The sequence below is a fragment of the Phaenicophaeus curvirostris genome, chromosome 2 (assembly GCF_032191515.1).
Source record: "Phaenicophaeus curvirostris isolate KB17595 chromosome 2, BPBGC_Pcur_1.0, whole genome shotgun sequence".
Lineage (NCBI taxonomy): Eukaryota > Metazoa > Chordata > Aves > Cuculiformes > Cuculidae > Phaenicophaeus > Phaenicophaeus curvirostris.
In genome coordinates, this window is record NC_091393.1 from 93,599,878 (window position 1) to 93,626,574 (window position 26,697).

General features: G+C 41.0%; 1 protein-coding gene across 3 annotated transcripts in view; it reads right to left on the bottom strand.

Moving 5' to 3' along the window:
• Positions 1 to 25,793, bottom strand: part of SOS1 (SOS Ras/Rac guanine nucleotide exchange factor 1) — a 48,132-nt gene extending 22,339 nt beyond the window's left edge. Inside the window, exons 1-8 of one of the 3 annotated variants that reach the window (XM_069852896.1) lie at positions 25,645 to 25,791; positions 17,788 to 17,913; positions 15,425 to 15,556; positions 14,719 to 14,883; positions 10,887 to 11,096; positions 10,221 to 10,364; positions 6,601 to 6,711; positions 6,394 to 6,492 (exon numbers count right to left, since the gene is read on the bottom strand). In XM_069852896.1, the coding sequence (XP_069708997.1) occupies positions 6,394 to 6,492; positions 6,601 to 6,711; positions 10,221 to 10,364; positions 10,887 to 11,096; positions 14,719 to 14,883; positions 15,425 to 15,556; positions 17,788 to 17,913; positions 25,645 to 25,731 (1,074 nt within the window). In that variant the 5' untranslated portion in view covers positions 25,732 to 25,791. Of the gene's footprint in view, positions 1 to 6,393; positions 6,493 to 6,600; positions 6,712 to 10,220; positions 10,365 to 10,886; positions 11,097 to 14,718; positions 14,884 to 15,424; positions 15,557 to 17,787; positions 17,914 to 24,741; positions 25,240 to 25,644 lie in introns of those variants that run through there. The other 2 variants (XM_069852897.1, XM_069852898.1) reach the window with 2 other exon arrangements.
• Positions 25,794 to 26,697: the final 904 nt, after the last annotated feature.

The following is a 26,697-nucleotide window of genomic DNA, read 5'->3' on the forward strand; positions in this document are numbered from 1 at the left end:
ATCAGATCAACAGTTTGAAGTTTCCTGTAACAAGTTTCTTAGGTGGTCACTTTCCCACCAGCACTTCCATGAATGGGTATAGCCTGACAGAAGACCACGGATCCGATTACGTCTTCTTGAGTGCTACTGCAGTCTGGTAGGTATTTCAACTGCTGTCTGCTTAGCAGGGAAGAGGGTATGTTTGCTCTCAGATTCTACAACTGGCAAGGCATTCATGTATGTGAGCAATTCTCAGTGAGCTTAGACAATCAATATTTCCTTCATTGAGGAAGGAAGACAAAACCAAAACCAAATTTCCAAATAAGTTCCTTGATGTTTTATGAAAACCATTTCCTAAACATTAAGACTTTTCTTTTTTTTTGCTATAAGCTGCCATATATGTATTTTTCTATGCCTATATTCCATTACTAGGGAAATGGCTATTTTGTTTACAAGAGGTCTTGTCTTTCCAGACAAAACCACATTTACTCTGCATTCTTCAAATATATAGGGCTTTTTTGCATATGCCAATGTCTCTACCATGGTGGATTCATTACCCTTCTGCAATAAATTTATAAATAAACACAAATCCTTACAGAGCCTTCATACTCCGAAATTCTCATTTCTCACTGTCACTTTGATTCGTCTTGTCATTATTAGCAGACCTGCAGAATACACTGGAAATGTAAAATTCATAATTAAATTGATATCATTTAATTAGATCAATATGTGAAATATCACAGAATATTTACCTATGTGCTTCCACACTTGTAGAGATGGTCTTCCATCTTCTTCCCACAAATTTTCCACCAAAGTAAAGACAATTCAATTTGAAAACATCTCCCTTTTCTCTTTTGTAATCCCAAAATGGATTACAATCCCCTTTCACTGCTTCAACACAATTCAAGTCTGATCTTTGCCAGCCAAGTCTGCAAGACAGTAAGTTCAGCTGGATGACACCTCTATGTTTGGACACAAATGTAAGAATTTTTGAATGCCACATAAGGCAAATTCACAATTTCAGAGATTATTCTGGGAAGCAACAGTAGAACCCTGTTGATTAAAACAGCAGAGGAAACGGGAGATGACAAGCAGAATTCCATCTGTAGACTTGGTCTATAGAAACCATGAACGCAGCTTGTTGTTTTACTTGTGCTACTCGTTTCCTACATCTTTCCATCGGTTTCCACTGAAGATATCAATGTACTGACAGAAAGCAGAGAGCTCCACTGCTGCAAGAGCAGAGAAAACATGCCGGAAGTGGGACTGAGTCCACAGCTCCACATATAGAACCATTTCCACTGAAGAAATCAAGTATATGAAAAGTCCTAGCCATAGTGCTACCTCTCTCCAAGGATCTTCCTTTTGTACAGAAGGTGACAGAATGGAGCTGGAAATCTCAGCTATAGTAAGCTTCTTAACATTCAATCCTTGTCAGATTATTTGTGTCAAAATTTTATTTACAGGAGATCAAAAGAATCAAAATTAGTCCAAGTTCCTGTAATATCTATCTATTTTCATGAGAATTTGCCCTTGGGTGTTCACCATAAGCTGCTGCCACGGAAGCTACAGAGCCATGTACCATCATTAGCAGCAGTCACTGAAAACTGGGAACAGATCACCAGTCTCACAGAACAGTCTGCCCTAGTACTGCTCTCCTAACTCCCACAGTACCAGGGAGAATTTGCAAGGCCTGCACCCCTAGAAAATGGATCAGGAAACGGGACTCCAGAACACGTAAGTGAAATAAAAAGGCAGAGTTAATATAGTGCTTCATTTGACTCCCCAGAGGGTATCATCTAGGTAGGTTCAGTTTGGCCCTGTGCCATCCTACTCCCTGCTTCAAGGGATCAAAGTACAGCATTTGTTGGTCCAGCAGCAGAACAACAATAACACAAGTGTCAGTGAGGACTGTAAACAAAGTGGATGGAGGAATTCTTTGCTTTTACTTTTGTCAGATTTTGTCCAGCTTCTGCAAATAAGCAATTTTAGTGGGATAATAGAAAAAAAATATCTCCAAAGTAATTACTTCTCATTAGAAAATGCCCTAGACAGAGGCATCTGCTTCTCAAAAGCTTATATACATCCTGTGCAAAAAGAAAGAGAGCTGTACACCATAACATACAGCCCCATTACAACTCCATAACAGATGACATAAGCCATTGGCAAACGAAGTAATACGCATGTGTATGAACTTACTTCTGATACAAACACATAGGAAATCCAATGAGCACCATAGCTAGAAAGAAAAAAATAAATACATCCTAAATAACTTCTTCAATTAAAGAATCACCTCAGAGACACCAATTACTTAGATAAAATTAAGTTTGTGGAAGAAGTACACACACGTGTTCCAAAGTTTTATTTTCCCCCCTATCATTTTCCCTTTGGCTGCCAAACACACACCTGACAAACCATAAACCCACTAGGATTTAAAGGAGAACAGCAAGCGAAATGTTTTGAATGAAACCATACAAGCAAGAAGGAAATGTGGAACTTCATTTACCTGGCTGTATCACCATAAGGCACAACTTCTGTACCTTTATAACACTGCAGTTGCCATATAAGTCTTTATAGTTTAACTAATATGAAGAATTTGCTTAAACTTTTCACCTACTGTCATATTCTAGAAATATCTTCTTAGATCTGAGACCAATTTTTACATCACTCCAGCTTCTTCTCCCAAGAAACACTCACATATACTTGCAGTCCTTACCACACACTAGCAACATTTGGTCAAGCAACATTTCCCCCAGCAGACATTTCTCCTTCATCTGTTACACAGATATAAAATTGCACATTATCTCCGGTGGATGTAAAAATAAAAGTCATCCTCATCATGCAGTTCACATGTATTTTACAAATATGTGTAAAACAGCAGTAATACTTCTGCTTTAACTTTTATTTCCAAACAGTATTGTACAAGGAAGTCACTGCATTTGGAAAGAAGCACATCAGACAGATTTTGGAAAATGAAATGCTTTGCTGACGCTAAGTAAATACTTTTTAAAAATACTTCATAACTAGTCTGAATCTGTCATTTTCTGGTTTTAATATTAATTGAAGACTAAGAATCAAGTAAAGCTAGAGAACCTGAATTACAGTGCCCGCAGTAAATACAACCAACGCAGACAATGATCTATAATTTCAGATACTGTAAAAACTTTGCAGACTGCCAAAGTTCACTAATTAGAACTGAGCGATTCTCCACCCTGGGCTGGGTTACACCAGTTACAGATGGGAATGTAAATCAACTTCATTAAATTTGTTACAATCTGGATCATGAACCTGGCTGAAACAAGGCTGAGAATCAAAGTAAAGTCAAAGCCCAAAATTGTTCAGCATGTGTTGCCCAACACACCACCCACCAAGAGACACAGAGAATCAGCCCGAAGTCCTAAATTACTTGCATCTCACCACCCTGTGCCTTCTCCAGCAACGTACAATAAATTTAATACCATCAGGTTGGAAAAGGGTCATTTCTTATCTTGGAAGACCCTGTCAAACCAGATTTTTTAAGTTACATTAGCATAGTAAAAAGAGGAAGACTAAAAAAGTTTAATTGGAGTATTTCTACTTGAGTTGAACTACCAGTCAGTAAAGACTGGCAAGTTATTTATCATCTAAGAAAAGAAGTTAGAAGAAACGAATCATAGAATAGCTAGGGCTGGAAAGGACTTCAAAGATCATCTAGTTCCAACCTCCCTGCTGTTGTGAAGCGAAAGCATTGAAAGAATTTAGAATCATTATAAGTAGAATTCCAACTAAAAATATCTGCAAAGAGAGAAGGAAGTTTCTGTATCTCTCTCCTGCTTTCCACAACATATTATTTTATCTAAGCAAAGTTTATATATGCTTTCAGCCATTCACACACAGAAAGAAAAAGGAATTTAAAAGTATCATCTATTTACCCAAGGAAGGGAAAAAGCATCACATGTGCACACAGATTATAGCATCTGAAACAGTGCCCAATTCAATTTAGAAGTCTTGTGAACTTCTTTCTTCAATAATGCAGTTATAAATAACTGCACTATTTGTACCACCCTATCTTTCACTTAACAGCACACATTTAGAAAAGCTCATTCATATTATGTGCAAATTTGTAGAAAAGCACAGTCTCAGATGAAACTGCTATTACCCAGTTAGGTTCTTACTGAAAAGTTTCGGGACTTTCAGGTTAGTTGAAGGAAAACACGACACTTAAGTCACATGCTAATTTTCCAACAAAGTTACAGCAAGGAGCTTCAGCTAAAAATAGAATATATATTTGCGCATTCCTGGTGCCTTGCCAAACTTCAGGAGAGCCTTAGTTTCCGAATAGGATAACCATCAGTGGATAGAAATTTACTTTTTTGTAGTCTGCATAGTTAGAAGGTAACTTTGAGATGCATTTTAAATAGATAACTTCAAAGTGTGCAAGATTACACAACATAGCTCAAAGAGAAATGCTAACCTTTTATCTTTAAGTATTTCTATATTCAAAAAAAATAAAATGGGTTTTCCACATGCTACTTTGTCAACATTTGTCTCTTCAAACGAAGTGATGCAGTTTCATGGCACTTTCAACTTGATTATTCACAGATATGCTTGCAATCATGAAATCAGGTCTCCCACACTCCACAAAAAAATTCAATACAACCTTGTATCAATGAAATTATCAGGATTATATGGCTGAACAATTCCACAAACACCCTTCAGACAGGCAACTTCAAGTATAACCAACCTGGAATCTCTTTGATGATTCCAAATATAAGAAAGGAAATGTTATTGCTAGTAAAGACTACCTGAGAGAGGAATTCATGTGCTGTGTGAACTTCCATCATCTAATTGACAGATAAAGCTAGCACCATGCCAGCTAATCTCTCGCTTTTCATGTACTCCTACTGTCCATCACTGCCCGTTAGTTACGTCTATCATGTCTGACAGGCCATAGCGATGGGTGTCACACTAAAATGTGAAATGAGCAACATCACAGCAGTAAAAAAATCTGGAAGGTTATCATATACAGAACAAATTCCAACCCAATAATAATCAGATTTACACAGGGTGGAGGGTGTGGGTGTGTGTAGGGCATGAATAAGAAAAGGAAAGAATTTTACACAAAGCATAGGTCAGGCGCTGCAAAAGGACTGGTAATCTTCTGGAAGTGGGCTTAGCTTAGACTCCAGCTTGCCCTAAAGAGGTGAACTTGAGCTGCTCCCTATTTCCATAAGCATACATCCCTCTGCTATAATTACCAATGGCAAGAGGCAACAGAGGATGACACTGTTAATCCTTCACGCTTTGTCTACTACATAAGAGAATACCACATTCACATGGAAGCATGCAAAGCCACTAAGTACTGCACTTTGAGAATATGATGAAAGCATGAGCAGAGAAATCTTATACCTGTGCAGGTCTTTATCATAAAAAATGCAGACAAGCTGCATCATGCCTCCATTCCAATGGACTGTCATGAAAGGAGATGCTTAATATGCTAAAGACATCTGAAAAGTCAGACCAAACCCATGAGCTACACAAACAGATCAAGCATTCATTCCAAAAATTAAAAAAGCATGTTATACAAGATGAACTATGTGCCAAAGCCATGTGTATAGATCTAAATCAGCAAAAATAGTGTTAAAACTGTAGATGCTTGGACTCAAAGATAACATAACTATTGGGTTATCCCTAGTGGGTTATCCCAATACAAGCAAACACACATTGAAGAAAAACACACCCAGATTTCTTCAAAAGAGCAGAGATGATTTTTTTTTTAAACTTCTGATACAAATTTCCCCAAGTAATTAAGTTTGGAACACTGTATCCCTTGTGTTTCCTTGAAGTCCAAATGAAGATTCTACTTGAAAATTTCCCTCAAACACTCTTACACTCCTTAAAGATTATTATTCACTGCTAACTTAAATGCCCCAGAAAAGCATTCTGTAGCTTTCTTCTTTTCATGTGTATGTTACAGAGTCTTTACTGCTACTCTACTGATGAGAGGCATCATTAAAAAAAGCCCAAGAACTGTATATATCAACCAAGCCTTCTCTTTGAAGGAAAGATATCACCTTTACAACCACCATGAGATGTGCACTACAAGAAAACAGAAGATTTCTCATAAAGCTTTCATAAAACGAAGTCTGAAGCGAAATCTCACTGTGATTTACACATTAACAGCTTTAAGAAGATGTCGAGATGTCTACTGCTTTCTAAATTAATAGTAACTTTGTTACTCAACACAAATCATGAGCTGCTGTAAAACTTCGATGCAATTCCAAGCTGATATTCCATCAGTTATAGCACACACCAGAGCATATAACCTGCTTTTCTTTCAATTTTAGTATTTACCCCAATGGGTTAACACTTAACACCAACACTTATCAAACACAACATTATGGAAAAACCATAAGATTGACACAACATTCTTACTTTTAGCAGTTCAAAATAATGAAGACAGTGGTAAACAGGGGCAAGGAGCAGCCGGGGTAGAACATACTGAACAGCTTCTTTAAAGCCTTCACCTATTGACTAGAAACAAAATAAATTTCAGTCTTAAAACAATAAACATACTGAAGCAACAATATAATGTAATTGAAACAGTAATATCAATAACGTGGCTTACATAAAGAAAGTTACCTGTAAATAAAATGCTGCTCCTGGCTTTGACAATTGGCTTAGAAAATGATCATGAAAACCAGGTCTCAAAATATCTTGTGCATACGATTCATATGGATCAAATGCTAGCTCCTAAGAAGAAACACAGAAAAAATTTACAAAACTGATTTAGTATCAAAACGTCCTATTTTCGTAAAGAAAATACATACACCACATTGGAGAGACTTTTCTGCATACTTTTTCCACAGCACCTACAGAGGAGAATCAATACTTTCATGTGCATAGTCCAACCGGTCCAATTCCCTCTTCAAAGCAGGGCCCACCTCAGGGCCAAAGGCAGATCCAGCATCAAAGCCAGCTGAAGTTGCTCAGGACCTCATCCAGTTAAGAGTTCCAAGTACCTCCAAGAATTGAGGCACCAAAACCACTCTGGACAGCCTATTCCAATGTTCAGTTGTTCTCACTGCACTTTTCCCACCCAGTATCTAATCAGGATTACCCTTTTTACCATTTGCATGCTCTCTCTCATCTCACTTCACCTCACAGTCCTCTACTGCGAGCTGCCAATAAGACCTTGCCGCAGTCTTTTCTACCCTATCCTTCAGGTAACCAAAAACAGCAATAAGATCTCCCTCCTTAGGCTTCTCTTTTTCAGACAGAACACATCCAGTGCTCTTAACCCCCTTTGTACATCATGGGCCTCAACTACCAGATCATCACGGCAACCCTCTCACGTATAAGCACACCTCCTGCTAGGAAGACCAAAACCAGACACAGAATGCCAGATGTGATCTCAAATGCTACACAAAAGCGATGCCTCAACCTGATGGCTACACTTTTCCTAATATAACTCCTTCCCTGCCGATTCCTGAGGATCTCCAAGCCCTGTTGAACAGTACTGCTCCTCAGCCAGGCAGCTGAACCACTGCATGGGGTTGTTTAGTCTCAGGCCCAAAACTCCACGTCTGCCTTCATTTAATTCCATGAGGCTCCTGAAAGTCCATTTGTCCCACCTGTCAGGTCCCCCAGATAGCAGCACTGTCCTCCTGTGTCCCCCCACAACAATTTGGCCTCACCTACCAACTTGATGAGGCAGACCTTCTCCCACAACACTAATGAAGACATTGAACAGTTATCAGCCCCAGTGTCAAATGCTGAGGAATGTCACCAATCACTGGCCACCAGATGGATTTTGTATCACTGATGACACTCCTTCAAGCCTACCAGTCCACCCAATTTCTCATCAACTCCAAGTCAACTAGCCAGTCCACACGTCACCAAGCTGACTATAAGGATACTATGAGAAACTGTGCTGAAGGCCCTTCTTAAGTTCAGACAAGGGCTTCTAACAGCTCTTCCCCTTGTCCACAGAGCCAGTCATCTCCTCTTAGAAAGCAATCAAGTTGATTCAGTACAGTTTGTCCTTTGGAAATCTGTGTTGGCTGTTGCCAATCGCCTTCTAGTCCTTCACATGGCTAGATGTGAATTCCAGAAACATTTTCTCATCTTCTCAGGGGCTGAGGAGAGGCTGACCAGTTTCTAGTTTCCAGAATTTTCCTCATCAGTCTTTTTGAGCTTGGGCATAACATTTTATCTCCAGTCACTGGAGACCTCTACAATTCACCACTAAATTTCAAGAATTCTTGACAGTGGCCTTGCAATGACACTAGTCAGCTGTCTCGGCATCCTATCTTGCCCCACAGACTTGTATATACGCACCTTAGATCAAAAGCCCTTATAATTCCTAACTTGGTCTTTGACTCTCACCTCTCTCACTCAATCTTTGGTAGGTAGCAGGTCTAACTGGGAAACCTAGAAGCACATCTTGCCAGTAAAGACCAAGCAAAGGAGATCAAGTACCTCAGTCCATGCTGTGTCCTGCAGCACAGGGTCTCTCACCCATGAGCGAGATACCCGTATTTTCTACCAACTTTTTCATGCTACTTTACCTATAGAAGCCCTTTTTGCTTTGCTTCACATTCCTAACACCAAGTTTAACACCAGCTGAGCTGCAGCCCTCTTAACGTCTAGACAATCCTTCTACATTCTGCCTGGGAAGCCTATGCTTCTTTTCAATCACAGAATCATTTAGGTTGGAAAAGACCTTTGAGGTCATCAATCCAACCTTTAACCTAACACCGACAAGTCGACCACTAAGCCACATCCCCAAGTACCACACTTAGAACGCCTTTTAAATACCTCCAGGGACAGTGATTCAGCTAATGCCCTGGCAGCCTGTTCCAGTGCTTGACAACCTTTCAGTAAGACATTCTTCGTAATACTCAATTTAAACCTCCTCTGGTGTAGCTTAAGGCTATTCCCTCTTGCAAAAATCACTTCTTACTAGGGAAAACAGACCAACACCCACCTCACCACAACCTCCTTTCAGGCAGTTGTACAGTGGGTTAAGGTTTCCTCTCAGCCTTCTTTATTCCAGACTAAACTCCAGTCCCCTCAGCTGCTCCTCATAAGACTTGTGCTCCAGATTCTTCGCCAGCTTCACTGCTCTTTGTACATGCTCCAGCACCTCAATGTCTTTCTTGTAGTGATGGGCCTCAGTTTGGTTAAACAGGAAACTCCAAACAGCACTTATCCTGGCTACATCTACCCTTTTTCTTAGAGACTGGGAATATGTTCTTTATGCTTTGAGCACACCAACTTTGAAAATAAACCAGACCTCATGAGCCCTTTCTACACTCAAGACAACCACCAATGTGATCCTGTCTCCCAACTCCCTGAACAAGATAAAACTTCCCCAAAGCCCAGAGTCTTCAGTCTGCTCATATCCTGCACTCTTCTCAGAACCCTAAACTCTGAAATCTCTGCCACCTGAGATCAAGCCTGCTGTATGATGTTCCTGGTCAGTTTTTCTGCGTTCATAAGAAAAAGGTCAAGTGCAGCACCTTTCTTAGTTGGCCCATCAGCACGTGCCACAAAAAACTCTCACCAGTGCCCTCCATAAGTCTTCTGGATTACTCAAGCAACAGTAAGTTGTCAACCTCGCAGATGTCAGGAAATTTATTCTCCCAAGAGAACCAGGACCTGTGATAAGAAGATGACTCCTACTGCTCGGTGGAATCAAACAAGTGGAATCTTCCACTACAACTTCTTGAATCCTGGCAAAAACCATCACAGCAGGGAAGTATTGCCAGGAACCGACAAAACGCTCCAGGAACTGCAATGTTCACATCCAACACTGGCCAAATCAAAAAGGACCAATTCTTCCCCATGACAATGCCCGACTGCATGTCTCTCAAATGACTCTGCAGAAGCTGCACGAACTGAGCTACAAAATTACCTCAGCTAGCTCCCTCACCAGGCCTTTCTCCCACTGATCACCACATTTTCAAGCACCTCAACAACTTCCTGCAAGGAAAGGTTTTCCATGGCCAAGGAGCACCTCAAATCACCTTCAAAGAATTCATCAGTTCCAGGACTCCAGAATTCTGCGCTACCAGAATAGACTTGTTTCTTGTTGGCAAAATTGCGTAGATTCTAATAGTTCTTATTTTGATTAATACATTTCATTCGAAGCTGAGATACACTGCTTTGAACTTGATGGTTAAATTGGCAATTATTTTTGCGCCAACCTAACAGAACATAGATGCACTTACAGCAAAAACCCACATATTTTTTAATACCTCTGCCATGTCTTCAAAACAGCTGCCTACTAGCGGATGAGGGCTACCTTCATCTGTCATTTCAACAGTATCTTCTATATGACCCAGTAACTTCACACTAAGTTCATGAATGTCCGATATACGACTAAATATGTTTTCCACATCCTGCAAAAAGCAACAGAATCAGACAAAAATCAACATGGAACCGGACAATTTTTACAAGAAAGAATGTTATATGCAAAGCTACTCTGTTATGATGTGAAAGTCAAGCACGTCCCTAAACAAAACAAGATTTTCAGAACATATATAATTTCTGTGTAGTTTATGTAAGATCATAGAATTTATTTTTAAAATACTAACACAATATAGACATGTGTATATATGTGTGTATATACATATATATATAAATTTACAATAATTCAAATATGACAAAGAACAATAGTGACAAACCTTAAATTAGAGGCCTGAAAGTAAATATGGTAAATTGAGTGGTTTCACCCACAGTTCTACAAAACTAGCACTTCCCCACTAACGCCCCTTTACTATTTCCATTTCAGATCTCAAGACAAGTACATCCTCTACTACTGATACGTTAAACTGGATAATAGTTAAATTCTAGAACTGTTCATCTAGATTTATAGATATTACAGTAGGGTTGGTTTTGTCTGTGGTTTGTACAATACTTACATGAGATGAAAACAGTTTGGAGTTGGAGGCATATGGTTCTCTAAAAACTCTGATAATGAGATTTAGTTCCCTTATATATTGTCGAACGTCTGCCATAAATGACTTCACTAGGTCATAATAGGTTTGCTCCCCTGAGGTGGAGGGTTCCTCATCAGATAAAGTTAGTGCACTTAAATCTTCTACATCTTGATGGAACATATCCATTAATACCTATGTAGGAAAGAGGGGGAAATCCACAAAGTGAGAACAACTTTTCAAGATCCAACAGTAACTTACTAGAGAAGGAAATCTATTATACCCATGAAATCAGATTGATAGCAGTTAAGATTTATGTATTATCATTCTGCGATTGGCTGAGCATTACAAAGCAGTATTCTTTGCTATGAATTTGCAAGTCATTATTTGCAGTGGCAATTTCTGAAGAATTCCCAGTGATTTAGAGCAATCCAGGCATCTCTCCAAGAACATGGTTCTAAAATCAATTCCAATTTTATGAGCTCTATGAAGTACACAGACGCATTTAGTATTTAGCTGTATTCTATCACTCTGAATTAGCCATACATAATCTAAGTTCCTGAAGTTGTGCGCCTAATGTCCTTGCCCAAGGCAGGGCAGTTGGAACTGGATAAAATTTAAGGTCCCTTCCAATCCAAACCATTTTATGATTCTACGATTTTTGGGTTTTCAGCTTTAGCCTTAGTAGGAAGTCACATGATCTTGCTCAGAACTCTGTAAGCTATCTGCAATGAACGCTGGCCTGCTGCCCACCTGCTATACGTGGCCTGGTTTCTGCCCTTAGTAACTCCCCAGTGCTCCTGTTAAAACAGACCCTCAGGTAAGGCACCAGCACCAGAAAAGGTGGCAGTCACACTGCAGAATTACATGGACAAAAGGACCTCCAAAAACCTTTGACTACCAGAGGTCCCAATTCATACCCAAACAAGGCTCAGCAAACACAAGCAATTAATAACTCAAACTTCTCAAAAAAAGTAGATCACAGAACACTTCTTCCAAACATAGCATGTAAGTCAGGAGTCATAACAATGACTTAGCAAGCAGCAAACAGAAATAACGCTTTAGGTTGTTTCCATGATACTCCTAAGTTGACTGCAAATTAGTACAAGACATCCTAATTTGAAGCACCTTTAGCAGAAAGAAAGCCTAAAGAGAGCCCTTAAACAACTTACAGTGATACAGCAAATTTTAAGCCAGCACAAGCTGTAAATTGAACATACAAGATGACTTTGTCCTGGGATAGACAGATGGGGCAGTATTTATACACAAACTTAATGTCCAGAGCTACACTCCTTACAGGAAGTCACAAAGTGTACCAAACAATACATATGAACTTCAAAACAAACGAGAACTTAAGTGCTGCTTGCCAGACCCTCTTCCAAACAGATGGAGGTGAAACCACGGCAACCAATTCCTGTTACTGCAGAGATTGATGTGACTGCTATCCATCATTGAAATGACTGAAGATTGTAGGATCAAAGCCGTAAAGACTCCTCCGAGAGCCACAGGAGGAAAGGCTAACACATTAAACCTGAATGAGAGTTTTTAAAATGGCAGAAAACAAAAAGTATTTTTCAAAATAATTATAAAACTGGAGATCAAGAATTAAACTTCTGAACGAGTCACAGAGATGGACATTTACCCTGGTACTTACTTGCTTTCTTTAAAGCATGCTACAGGCACTTCTCCAGAATACGTATCAACTAACCAAGCTGTTGAGTACTGATATTAGACAAATGGACTATTCCACAAGAGAATACCCAAGGATTGAAGTTCAAGAGATGGTCCGGTAGGTAGGTTCATCAGACTTGAACATGGGAAGAAACACACCTACCTAGGCCAGTCAATCTCCACCCAGGTCTTGTCCTAACAGTCCTCAGAAATAGAGGTCTATCGAGGAGGGAAATGGGCACACAGCAGGTTCTTTCTCCTAGGGAGTCAAAGGCACCTGCTACACATCCTGTTCTTCTAAAAGCAGAACAATGGACATTGACCATTAAGGCTGACAACTTCTAAAACTCTAAGAACAGAAGAACTCTAAGAATCTCTCAAATCCAGTGAATGTACATGGAACTCATGTTATAAGGAGAATCCTAACTATTTCCAGAGAACGGAACACTATAGGGTCACTACTGTAAGAAATTACATGCAATAATGCAGGTATTCAAAGACACCCCAACACTTGTAACTCTACTTCATGGACGGAGTTCTATCACATTCCTGAGCTAGAAGATTCCAGCCTGCAGAGGTGCCTGTCTCACTACTATGAAATCCACAGAAACAATTAAAGTAACTATATCCTAGATAATGAATTTAGGGCAATCAAAGCATGAGCAGATAGAAGAAGAAAACCAGCTTGCATTTTAATGGAATTTTTTTTGCAGACAAGGCAAAATTTTCCAGATGGATGGATGGCACAAAAGCAAGTGTGAAAGTGTCTGAGGAAAAAAATGGCACACAGGGTCAAGAAACCATTCTAGCTGTTTTGTTCCAAAAAAAAAAAAAAGCAAGTAGAACACCTTATGGGCATGAACATAATATACCACAAAGTTTCTCAATGCAACTGAAAAGAAGACACCTTGGGACCACTTTTCAAGGACTCGTTCTGCTGAGGCAGTAAACCAACAGGCCTGCTTTAGAGCCTTTCAAAAGTTTCTTCTGTGCACACATCAAAGAGCTCCTCCAATATAATATAATGTAATGGCAGTGCCTAAATCAACTTCATCATGGCTCTTCTGCTTACCACCTTTCCTAGGATAGAAAGGAGCACGCAGCAAGAGCATTTGTTCCCGTTGTTCTTCTGTGACAGACATGCAAACTTATGCCTTCAAACCTGCCCTAATGACCCAGGCAGAGAGGGCCAAAAGCAAGAGTGGCCAAGACTACCATCCAGACTGAGAAGTACTTGATTATTCAAGACCTCACAAGGTATCTTAAGAGAAAGTAAAGAAAGGTGAAGAAAGTAGGATGAAAAAAAATAGAGCAAGCAGGAATGAGACAAAAACATTCACTAAAAAACAGAGACAATCCCAAAGATATTAATATAGACCAAAATAAAATACAGAAAAGAGGTGATAAACCTGAAATCCCTAGACTTCAGCAAGAGTAGAGATTTTTAAATCTCATCCCTTAAAGTATTAACTTCAAGCTTTGTTTTTTAAGGAAAACTTGAGATGCTAATGAGGCAGTCACAGAAGCTAGAGTGCAAAGGCACGTGAAAGAGACAGCAGACCTTGCTCTATCACTGCTGGAGAGGCAACTCCTGTATGAACCTGACGAATCTTCTGAAGCTACAAGAAAGACTACCAGTGGATAAAAATATGGACCACTAAGGAGGATTACACCAAGATGCTAAAGCAGGTGGGGTTTTTGTTTTAAAATGCCGAACCATTGAAACACTACTTTTTACATGCAACAGTCTTATTTATTTTGGGAGAACACCCAGGCTTAATTTCAGCCTTCTTTTTTCAAGCTACAAAATAAGGCTCCACTGTTAGAGCTTAGATTTTTAAGTAACATGTTAGATTTTTAAGTTAGTGCTGCTTCACAATACTTTCTAAAGCATTCACACCTTGCTGGGATTAGGCAACTGATATCAAAATGAAGACAGACAGACTTAACTATTAATACGCACAAGCAACAGCTCTGTAAACTCATAGATTTTTGGTAGCTTTGCTCTATTACTGGAACCATATTTTATGGCAGTAATTTCTTGTTTCAAAAGTACAACACTCAGGTACTCGGTAAGGAATAGACATTGTCCTGTCAAAATTTAACTAAAACTCCTGTTAAGATGAGAAACAAGAGCTAGACTTACCTTATCAGCACACATTGCCACTTTAATGTCTTGTTTTGTAATCTCATAATGTCTTATGTTCCGCACATAATTCCCAACCAATTTTAAGATGTCTGCAGAAATGTATTCTAATACTGCCACTATGTAAACGGACACTTGGTGGTCAATTTTGTAGCCCAGAACTTCCTGAAAGAATAACAAAAAGCATTCCACTGTTACTCAGCAAATGAAATACACACCATCAGTGTACACAACTAAAAGCAATAAGTTTAAGACCCTACTCAAAAACATTCACCACATACCCACAGCCTATCTTAGTAACAGAAACACAGTAGTCTGTAGGCCTACGGAAGAAACAGTTCCATCGCAGATGCTGCTTCAACCGTGGAAGTGACCATGGCCAACAACAGCACTACAAACCTCACTTAAATGTTTAAGGTTATTTCCAGAAGTTTCTGGAGCATTTTCATAGTCACGCAAAACGCAACAAGAACAATCAAATTCATAGCAAATGAGCTCCTAGGTTTGTTTATCCAACAGAGAAGTATATTTAAGTCAAAAAGGAATGTATGCAATTAATTAACTAAACTGGAACACTTAAAGCTATAACAAACACAGACACTCTTATTCCTTTTTGTTTACATTTCAGGCAGCATACAAACACTACATGAAAGAAAGGTGTCAACTTTTAATTCCATTCTAAAAGCAAGATTACTTCACAGCTTACCTTTAATAAGGGATGGATTTTTTCTACTGGGAGAGATAATGGATTTCTTCGTTTCCTCTTCTCGATAGCAGATTGCGCATCAGCTATTGCCCACTTATCAATAGGATGGGGAAAACTTTTTTGAACACGATCCTTAAAAAAAAACAACAAACCAACAATGGACTAGGACAATCTGAACGAGCTTAGCAATATTACATTATCAAATTACTTTCCATTACTTACATAAGTATTTAAACTATAAAAGCTTGTACAACACATGTAAGTTTTCTTATTTTGGTGCATGCTGCTTACTCCATGAATAAGGCTGTATCAGAGTATCATTATCCTGGAATAATCTAGTGCTCAAAATCTAAGAAATGCCAGAATTAAGTTGCCACTGCAAGTACAATCTGCTCCCACCATGCACACGTCTGGTAATTCTTTGTTTAAATACATGACTACATTTTATTCTAGCACTTTATTACCTGTACAGAATGGTCACTGAATGAGATGATAAAACTTTTCTATTTCACCTTTACTGTTCAGCACACGATCCATATTGTACACATGCAAACCGCTCTGACAATAGCAATAGACATAATTGGAAAAGAGAATGTCCAACAGCACAGACGTATTTTAAAATATGCCTAATGACAGACTATGAAACAATACGCCCCAGTTTGTTTACTCCTTCTAGCAGTCAGGGTGCCCGAGGACACCTACGTTCTCCCATGCACTGAACTCTCCAGCAGGAACTCACACACAGGTCTCTGGAAGTTCACAAGTTTCATTGTTTTTTGTCAGCCCCAGTGTTCATAGATACCAGAAATCTAATTTGTCAGGTAACTTCACTTTTGTTTTTTCAGACCACAGTTCCCACTGACTGTTTTGGTTGCAAGTGCTCACTTACGTAAATATGACCCTCATTTGAGCAATCATGAAATGAGGAAGATGAAGTTAATGACCACTTACAAAGAGCTGGTACAGGACAAGGTACACAAACAAACAGTCAGACAAAAATGTGGGACAGAATACAATTCTACAAAGGGGGCACCCATCTTAACAAAGTATGGGCTTTTCTTTTTCTACCCTCATCATAACACTTCCAAAAAAGGAAAAAAAAAAAAAAAAGTCCCACTCACTATCTAATACCAATTCACTGCCCTAACACATTCAGCCTACTGACTGACTGAACAATGAACGTGTCCTGGGGGAAAGATAAATGTGTATGACCACATAATTAATGACAGCATCATTATGCGTAAACACAAAGGGGCTAAAATGAGGTTGCTTGATCATCTCCAATTCTTGCATTTCTCATCCTGACTTCACAGCCATAAGACTAATAATGCAATGCTGCGTGTCAAGCTTTTTGTTAGTGTTGTTAAAAAACAGCATTAAATCTTCCATAAACCTCTTGTCTCTTGAGCTGCCAGACCAGAACAATGTTGCAAAAGAGGCCAGCCATTAAACAGGACACTGAGACACCATTAGAGGTGTCAGCATTCAAAAAAAGAAGGATGAAATTCAAGACTGTTGAGCTCAGAGACAAGTACCCCCTTTTTTAATAAAAGAAGTTTATGGGTTTGCGTCGTTGTTTTTTTGGTTTTTTTTTGCCATTAGTCCACTTTCTTCAGAACATGAGGAAGTTGCATCTTGTTTTATTACCTAACCCGGCACAGGGACAGCCCCAGTGCACTGGAAATCAACAGGCTCACTGCAAATGGAGTCTGTAGCTGGGCACCAAAGCTTTCAGATCATGGTTAAGCACAAAGGACAACCAAGATGTTATTGGGCTTAGAAGCTTAACTAATTTGTTTCTCATATGAGTTTTTCTCAGAAATTCTTCTCAGATCAAGTTCTCTTCTGAAACATCCAGCTGCTTTTTTGAGCTAGAGGTTGTAGATCTTTGAAAAGGCAACTGTAAGAGAAGAGGTTTCTATCTAGAGGAAAGAAGTGTTCCTCAACACATTCTGAGAAAGTGACAGAATTATTTTTGTTCAAGTTTCCAGGAGGGCAAGGGATATATTAGCCTAAATCACCATGCTGAGAAAGCAGCACAGAGCCTCAGACTAAGCAGCTATCATTTGCATGGATTATCAGTGAGGGAAAAAAAAGTCTTTTGAAAGGAACCAGTCTGCTTTATGTATACAAGTTACACTCACCATCTATTATACACCAACACAGTTTAGAATGTTTCACTGTGCCTTGAACAACAAATTGTTAGGAAAATCAGCTATTAGGTAACTTAGCAGGCTTTATGTGGAAGGTCCTGCTACACAAAAATACAATGTAAAAAGGAAAACAGTAATTAGGTGAAATGATCAAAATATTAACTGTTACAGTTCAAATTATTACAGATTTGTAATAATTATTCTCTATACCTCTACATCCAGAAAACTTCTTGGTTGGGCTTGACACAACATGTTTAACAACTGGAGAATTAACTCCTCCACATACTGTAATGCATCTTCAGTAGAGGAAAGTTTAGGATGGACTTGCACCTGAACCTATAGGAAAGAGAAGAATTCAAGCTTAGAGTTTTTGCTCTTCCCCACAGCACACACTCTACCTGCAAAAAAAAAAAAAAAGATAACGAAAATGAGCCACAGCTCAGAAAAAGCAAATCCAAAACATCGCTTTTAGACACACCACACGAACATGAAGGAAGCTCAGCTACACCTGAGAGAAATACAGACCTCAAATGTTAAATGTACTCAAAACGCTAAGTCATGTTTAATGTCAGGAAAACAGCTAATTAATAACAGCGCTTAGCAGTGCAATTAAAAAAAACCCCTGCATATATACATCTTTCTCCCCCCAGCTCTTAAACCACTGTTTGTACAAGACATTTCAAACATAGGGTTTTTCAACTCATTGTTCATCACTCAGTCTGTAATAATCAAATTCAGAACTTTTTTCACAGAGAGAGCACTACAGAAATAGCAATGATTTTAGCAGCATTTAGCCTTTAAATTATTTAATCCATTCTCAATTAGCTCTCACTAAAATAAGACTGGTTTAGAAGTTTATTTCCATGCTGATTTAAAAAAAAAAAAAAAAAAAGCAGCCTCTAAAGTAAAAAACACTTCAAAAAGAGGGCCACAGTATTACCCTGGTATTAAGTGGCAGTTGGGAGATTTTGAAAGTTTGGTCCTCATGCATTTACTTGAACATCACAAATGTCTGTAAATTCTAACTGGTGTAAATCCACTAAGGTATGATCCTCCTTACTCCTCCCATTACTTTTCCAGACAGTAATTTAACTTCATAAAATAGCAGAGTTTTAACTGGTTTGTGTACCAGTTCAGATTCCAGGTACACAAAACTCAGTGCTTCAGAGCTTAAACAGACAAGCAGTTTAATCTCAATCCTACACCGATGGCAAATATTATGCCAGAGCACAATGACTCCTAACTTTCACAATGCATCTTTCAAGCCCCAGTTTCACCATTTTACTATTCTACTGCACACAATTCAAAATGCCCCCAGTTTTCCAAATCACTAACACAAGAGCTTAATCAGCTTACACCAGAACCCAACAATCTGTCTCATCCAAATACTGAACCATGTATTTATTCAAATAACAGTGTAATAATTTCACACCTGAGTTTTCATTCCTGTTTGCAGTTACAGCAAGAACTAAATCTTATGAAGTTCAAACACAAAACAGCCTCAAATAAAAATCCACTTGCCTGCTAAGACACTCATTAGTTTGAAAGCTTCATGTCTGGGCATAGTCCTGGTGCTCATTTAACTCCTGTTGAGATTTAAGTATGCTAGATCACCTGTTTAGATTCTTGCAGACTGCATACCCTTATGCAGGAGGTCTTAAAGAACATCTCCAGAAGCCACTGCTTTTTCAACTTAAAAGCACTCTGGCAAAAATAGAACAGGAGAACTTCTCTCCATTTGACTAGCTAATGCAACTATTTTGATTATACCAACAGTTTCATTTTTTCTAAGAACTTCATCCTGCACAGCTACAGAGCCTGTTTGTGGATGTACCCAAGTAACAGCACACCCAGCAGGTCCCTAGCATTATTTACAATTCAAACACTGACATCTGAAATACTGTACCAGCTTGGAACACCTTAACACCAGAAATTACAGACTTGCAGAAATATTCATGTAAAGATCAGAGCTGATCTAAGGTGCCTGGAAGATGCAGCCTTTAATGTTAATTTTAAAGCAGAACTGAACAAATTTGTATTACGTTCTACCTACAGTATACTCTAGCACTTTGTATTTCGAGAGATGTTAAATTACCAAGTCAATCTAACAGTACAAATACAGAGCATGATAAACTGGGCTGATTAAGAGCAGCTCTAGTTTCTCCTTTGCTTAGAAAACAGACTGTAGACTAAAACAGCCTCATCCCAACTCTTTCAGTCTATAAGAATAAAAACAAACAAACAAAAATACCACATCAGGCCACAACCTGAAACATCATCATAAGCCAAAACAGAGTCAACAACGACAACCTGCTCCTAGTTCAGGAGATAAAAGTTCCAAACATTTTTCCTAAGCATTTATGTAGAGAGGGCAATTACATCATCCTTCTCAAAGACTGTCTACGGTAGTATGAGATAACTATCCATCTCAGTAGAGACAAACATCCTGAGGTGCCACTGGCTTGCCAGCCTATTTTATCTATATTGGGTAGGTAGTAAACAAGCTTCATTGCTACTTAAGTGAGATTTAGTATCATTCAGGGTTCAAAGTCACACAAGCGAAAGCAAGAAAACTAGACTAACAAGGAAAATTACAGCATCACTTGGTGAACCATTATCATAGGAACATGTGATTTCAGTATCTGCCCTGCTGTAGTACCTAAAGGCTCAGACAGAGAATGAAACAGTGTTATTTGAGGGTACTCAAAGCAAGTCCCAGGACACCCATTATCTAAGACATAATGCAAGACTAGGTAAGATGCAAGTAAGAGAAAACAAGAAATGAGAACATCTGTCAGCATACACCGTCACGTGACCAGTTTCATAAAAGATCAGTTACCAGGGGGTTTCCATATTTCTCATAAAGTCAGCTAAGATTTTTAATTTAAAAAACAAAACAAAACAAAAACCTGGACCACCCTGCCTTATCACCCTTGAAAAGGAGGAATATGGCTTGAATCCCACCATATTCTTCATAGTCCTATGTTAGGAATACACGATAAAAAAAGACTAACAACTTCTGAAGCGTAGCAAACTTTAGATAAAGACCCTTATCTAAACATTTAACCTCTCCCTTAAATAATGACAGAACCCATCCCTTCCCTCCTACACACACCCCAAAATGTCTATCTTATGATAAGGGAAGTTAGTAAAAGAGCAGCTTAAGATCTTTCCATAAAAGCTTCAATTCTTCAAAATACCCCAATAAATTCTAATGGACAAATAAAATCTACATCAGCTACAAATCCCTGACTCCATGAATCCATTTTCACTCCACTCATCTGACTGCCTTTCTGAATGTTCCATCTTCTCAGTCTTATTAAATTCTCAAAAATGAAATGACTGAGATGCTCTTTATTTGAAGATAAGCAGAGCCAGTATTTCTTGAACAGCTTTTCATGCTCTGTTTAAGAACACTAGAAGAGACAAGTAGTGTCTCCTAAAGAAAACTTGTAGCACTCCAGGAAAACCCCATGATATGACCACCTGGCTTCCCCTTCCCTCTTTCCTTCCCTTAAAATCAACAAAAGCAAGGAATTTCTATCAGGAATGGCAACAGCTTAAAAATTAAGCAACCATAAATTTAAAGTGCCAGGAAAAGTGAACGAAACCAAGTAAAGAAAGTGCTTAATGAATAATACAAATATAAATATATCTGATCTTACTTTATAACCCTTACCAACTTATTTTAAATAAAGCTTTCTCAAATCATTCCTTTCAAATTCTACTTAATAAATTAGAACATAAACGCTCCCACAAGCCTCATAGGAAGAGTAGGGACCTAGACCAAATCCAGAAACATGTTTCAGTTAAAGGACTACATACCAACCAGCTTTAGCTTACACAGAGGCTTGGTCTCCAACTGGTCCAACACAACAACTCCTAGGCTGGTCACAAGAGGACCCAAACCCGTGTCTATACTGACAATCAGCACGTCATCCTGCACTAGAAAGACATTTTTGATAATGGATAAGAAAGGAAGACACATAAAGTGAATTTAACCATCTGATTGATATTAAACTACACTTCCTCAGCAACAGTTTTCAGTTACCTCTTCCTCATGCAGCCATGAGGAAAAGTCTAATTTACCTTGATCATAAAGCTGAAAATTTGCAACTTATGATGAAAAAGCCTCTCCAAAGACCTCTTAAAGCAACTTCATGTGTTACACAAAACCACCAGGATACCACTCCTAAGTCATAATTAACAATCAGTGCAATCAGGCTTATGGTTCTCATTTGTTCTGCTAAATACAGAACACACAAGAAAAATTCTATGTGGGAATGGCTGCAGAGAGAACACCACTGAACCGAGTTCCATCAGGAGCAGCAGAAGATCCAGCCGCTTCAAAAAAGCACATAACAGAAGAAAAGCACTCTAAAGCTACAAAACAAACTGCAATAAAAATTAAACATCTACTGCTGGTTAGAGATAATTTTTGTCCTATCTGGGCAAGACTATCCATCATCCTGGCAAGAAGTCACAGCATGATTCAAAAGCCAACGCCTGCTAAAGAACAACTGTGCTTCACTGCTGAGTACAGGTACTGCCACACTGCCAATCTTCCTTGGTGGTGGCCAAAGTACTTGTAAGAAAGGGTCTAAAGGAAAAAAAACAAAACCAACAAACCATTATATTTATCAGAGCATTTTGATAATAAAATGGAAGAAGCCGTAACAAGGTGACAAGCCAAGCTGTCTTCCCAAGCACTATCAGAGAAGGTGAAACTTCATTGACTACAAGCATTTTTCTAAATCTTTTCTAAACCTAAAACTACCTAAACATTTGCAGACATAGTTTATTCAGCAGATTATTAGTAGATCTTAATTTCATCCTCCATAGCCATCAGAACAGACAACCCAAAGTGATCAGAAGGGATATTCTACATCACCATTCTGAGTAGCAAGTGGCAACTGGACTGTTATCAATTTGAAGAACTAGGTAACTAAAAGTCAGGTAGAAATATCCTTCCCAGCCACAGCTTCCTGATCACTCTTGTCACTGAGGCAGCTTTTCTCATCTCTCATGCTCCGTGACAGGTACGCAAGACTAACTAAACGATACATGGAATAGCTGGAAGTATGCTCTCTGGAAGCAAATCTCCCTCAGCTGTCAAGTAAACCACATCAATCCAATCATTTCGGTCACAACGAATTCTGACAGCATTCCTTGTTAATAGTTTAACCGATTCCAAACAACTTGAAGTAAGCAAACAGCAGACTATGTATACAGTGAGAAAGTACTTCTTCTCAATCACCAAACTGCTTAAGGTACAACAGTACCTTACATCAGTAAGGATGACAGACCTTCCACTGTAAAACCAAACACACTAGGGAAGAAGCATGTCACGGGCATGCAGAGAAATTCTGAACGCATAAACAAGAGTTATACAAGAAAGATGCAACCACAAGGAAAGATGCTTTGGAAAAACTATCCTAAACATGACCAGAATAAAGTGTATAAATTCACTAGCGAAGGAACATCAACGTTGGAGGTGACATCATTTTGTAAGTGACCCTTCCAAGTCTGTTCTCCAAGGTGAATTAAAAGCCCTTTATGTCCATCTTCAGTCACCCAAGAGTTCTGGTGTTTCCTGTGCCTTGTATCCTCCGTCTTCAGTGCCAGCATCTCACCTTCTGTCCATCTCTGCAACTACAATTTCAGACATGATCTGTTATTTTTTACTTCCTTTTCTTGTGCTTCATTATCACAATTACTGTCTTTCGTCAGCAACTAAGGATCTCTGCAACACTCCTCTTTTGCTGCTTTAAAGTAACAGCGATAAGGCAGAGAAGCACCTCAGTACACATCATATTCTTCCTAATTGAGTGCACCAGAGTCTATCTTAACAGCATCTGAGAAAGAATCAGAAGAAAGGGGATTATGTTATCATCTGAACAGTACAAGAGTACTAAGGTTCATGTCTTATGAAATGCCTTCCTAAGAATCTGACGTAGGAAGAGATTTATTCTTACTACATAATCAAAGCAACTCACTGGGGAAAAAGAAAGCCAAGAAAGCTACCTGCTTTTTAAGAAAGTGATTCTGAGGCTGTAGTTTGAGCTCCACCTTATGAGCCAACTCACAGTTACAAAAGGGCAATGGCATTTTAATGATTCAGTCCATGCATGGCAGCTTTCCCCAAAAGCTGCAAACACTCCATCCCGGTACATATACAGTAACAATCTTAAATTAAATGCCTCCTTCTCCACTGGAGATATTCATTGAACTTAGGTCTTCCCAAACTACAAAGTCTCACTTACAGCTATGCAGGAATTCACCATGTGCAACTACCTTGTTTCAAGCTGGAGTTCAGAAAGCAGCTTGCTGTTACTACCTGAAAGAGTGTCAGCATCTGGTCAGCTAACAGTGGAAACAAAGGGCAGGTTCTCTTATAACAAAACCAGGATGTAGATGAGCCTCAGATAATCTAACTCCTAGTGAGATAACATGCTCTGGCAATTCAGCAGAAGCAGGAGGCACCAGCTTCCCTCTAGGACAGTTCTGCCCTTTGACCGCACTGGCATACACTGCCACATTCTCTACGTTACTAGTCTCACACACTGGCCTCCAGGTACAGCGGAGCAAGGGTTCAGAGTCTCAAACCCACTGGCTGCAAAGCCAGTGGATCACACCTCTCATGAACGATGACAGATGATTGCCAAAACATGTACACTGCCACGTTCTTAGTTTTACCTGGAACCTATGACAGGTTCAATCCCTTATGGGGCCTTTATCAGGGCAAAAGATCCCAGCCAATGCTGCTTGTTAGCAGAACACCCAGTTTGACTTCTCCATTAATGAGGAAGCCATTAAGACAACAACTTAATGTTTTCATCTGCCCTCTAGTTTTCCTGTAACTCCACTATTCAGCTTTTCAGTAAAGCAAATGACAATATCACAGATACTTTGTTTCTGCCTTGACAAAGAGAGTAACGGTGAGCAGCAGCAGACTATGCTTCTGGAGCAGAGGGGGACAGCCTAAGAGAACACAGGAAACAGGCGGTGATCTCAAGATGAGCTGATGTTAAAAGAGTTAACGCTTGTCAGATAGGTACAAGTCTGAATGCGAAGCCTCCAGAACTAACTCCACCTCAGTCCTGTCACCCCTCTACCCACAGTAAGAAATAAGTACACAGCACAGCAAAACCAAGACAACGATACCTTGCAGGGCCAGTTTGTCATCCTTGGTAGCTTTGTCATCATTGTCCTTCTCTGTTGAGTTCAGACTCCAAAATTCCATTTCCACCCAATGTATTTATCTATTAAATCCTTCAGCAAGAGTCTTCAATGCACGGCGATTCCATGAATGGCTTGTCCATTGGGAAGGAAGCTTGCACTTCAGATGCAGCAAACAATGCCAAAGTCTTAGCTCTGACTTGCCTCTAACCCTTACTCTATGCCCTACGGTCATTAGCACTGAATCTCACCCCATATTGGACAAACCTTTGCTGCATCACGGAATAAACCATTCTCTAAAGGAATGAACTCTTGCTGGTTGCGACCTCGGGTAGCTCCAGTTCCCAAGTGGGCTTCCATCGGATGGCTGTCCTGGTGCTTCCGAGCAACACGCGATGCAGCGAGTCACATGGATAGCGTAGAAATATCATTTCAAAGCAGCGACTACCCACCAGGGCTAAGGCACAAACAGCACACGCTACGGATGAGACGGGCAAGAAGATTTCCAAGAACTGGACGCAGCCGCGAAGTGCCGGAGACCTCAAAGAACACGCCCAGAAGAGCGAGGCTACACTGCGAGGGGAAATTAGGCAGCACTACCGCACCGGTGCCGCCGCCGCACCCGAGCCCGCCAGCCCGCCCCGGGAACGCGGCAGCCGCCCCGGCCCCGGCAGCGCGTCTCCGGCGCGGAAGCCGCGATTCGGCCCCGGACAGGCCGGCGGGCGCCGGGCTCCGCGCCCGAAGCGGCTCCGGCAGCGGGGCCGAACCCTCTCGCCCCTCACGGCGCCGCTTCCCGGGCCGCGACCGCAGAGCGGCCCTCGCCGCTCTCTCCTCCCGGCGAACCCAACCGCGGGCCGCGCCGGGCCCGACCCCGCCGGCCCCGCTCACCTTCTTGAGGGCGGGCACGAGCAGCCCCCGCCACTTGGGCGCGTTCTCCTCGCTGAAGAACTCGTAGAGCAGCGGCTGGGCCTGCATGGCGCCGGCGGGGCGGCCCGGGCCGGCCGCCGCCTCAGCGGGATCCCCGCGGGCCCCCGGGCGCCGCCGCCGCCGGCGCGAGGCCCGCAGCGGCGGGGGGGGGGCGCGCGCGCGGCGCCGGCCGCTGCCGCATTCCCGGCCCCGGCTCCCGGGGGCGGCCGCGGGGGGGAGGGGGCGGGGGGAGGGGGGGGGGGTGTCACGCGGTGCGGCGCGCGGGCCGCGAGGGGCGGGGTCGAGCGCCCGGAGCGCGAGCGCCGCCGCCGCCTCCTCCCAGCTCCGCGCGCTCCACGCCCGCACGGCTCGGCGGCCGCGGGGACGTCACTTCCGGCGGGGAAGCGCACTGGAACCGCCTCCCCGGCCCCCCCCCACCCCGCCGCCGGAAGTGACGTCCCCGCGCGCCCCTTGCCCGGCGGATCAACTCCGGGCGGGGGCGGGGGCGGGGGGCGGCCGAGGGACTTTTCGCGTCTTCTGGCGCCTTCCAAGGGCTCGTTCTAGTGTTATGGGGAAGTTCGCAACGATCAGAACTCCGGCTTGTTTGGAGGTGGCGCCAGCTCTGCCTGACCTCGCCTTAGGGGCGGATGAGAACTCCAAGCAGAGGCGCTGACAGAAGCCAGCACGTCTGTTCAGCACAGATCACGCCGCACACAAGGCGTCACCATCTCCAAAGAATGAACAGGGTCTGGAAAGAAACAGCGTCCAAAGAAAAACGATGAAGCTGTTGAAGGGGCTGGAGAACAAGCCAGAGGAGGAGGGGCTGGGGGACCTGGTTTTTTTCAGCCTGGAGAAAGGGAGACCAAGGGGAGACCTTATTGCTCTCTACAACTACCTAAAAGGAGGTTGCAGAGAATCACAGAATCACTAGGTTGGAAAAGAACCACTGGGTCACAGAGTCCAACCATTCCTATCAAAGACTAAACCCTGTCCCTCAGCACTTCATCCACCTGTCCTTTAGACGCCGCCAGGGAA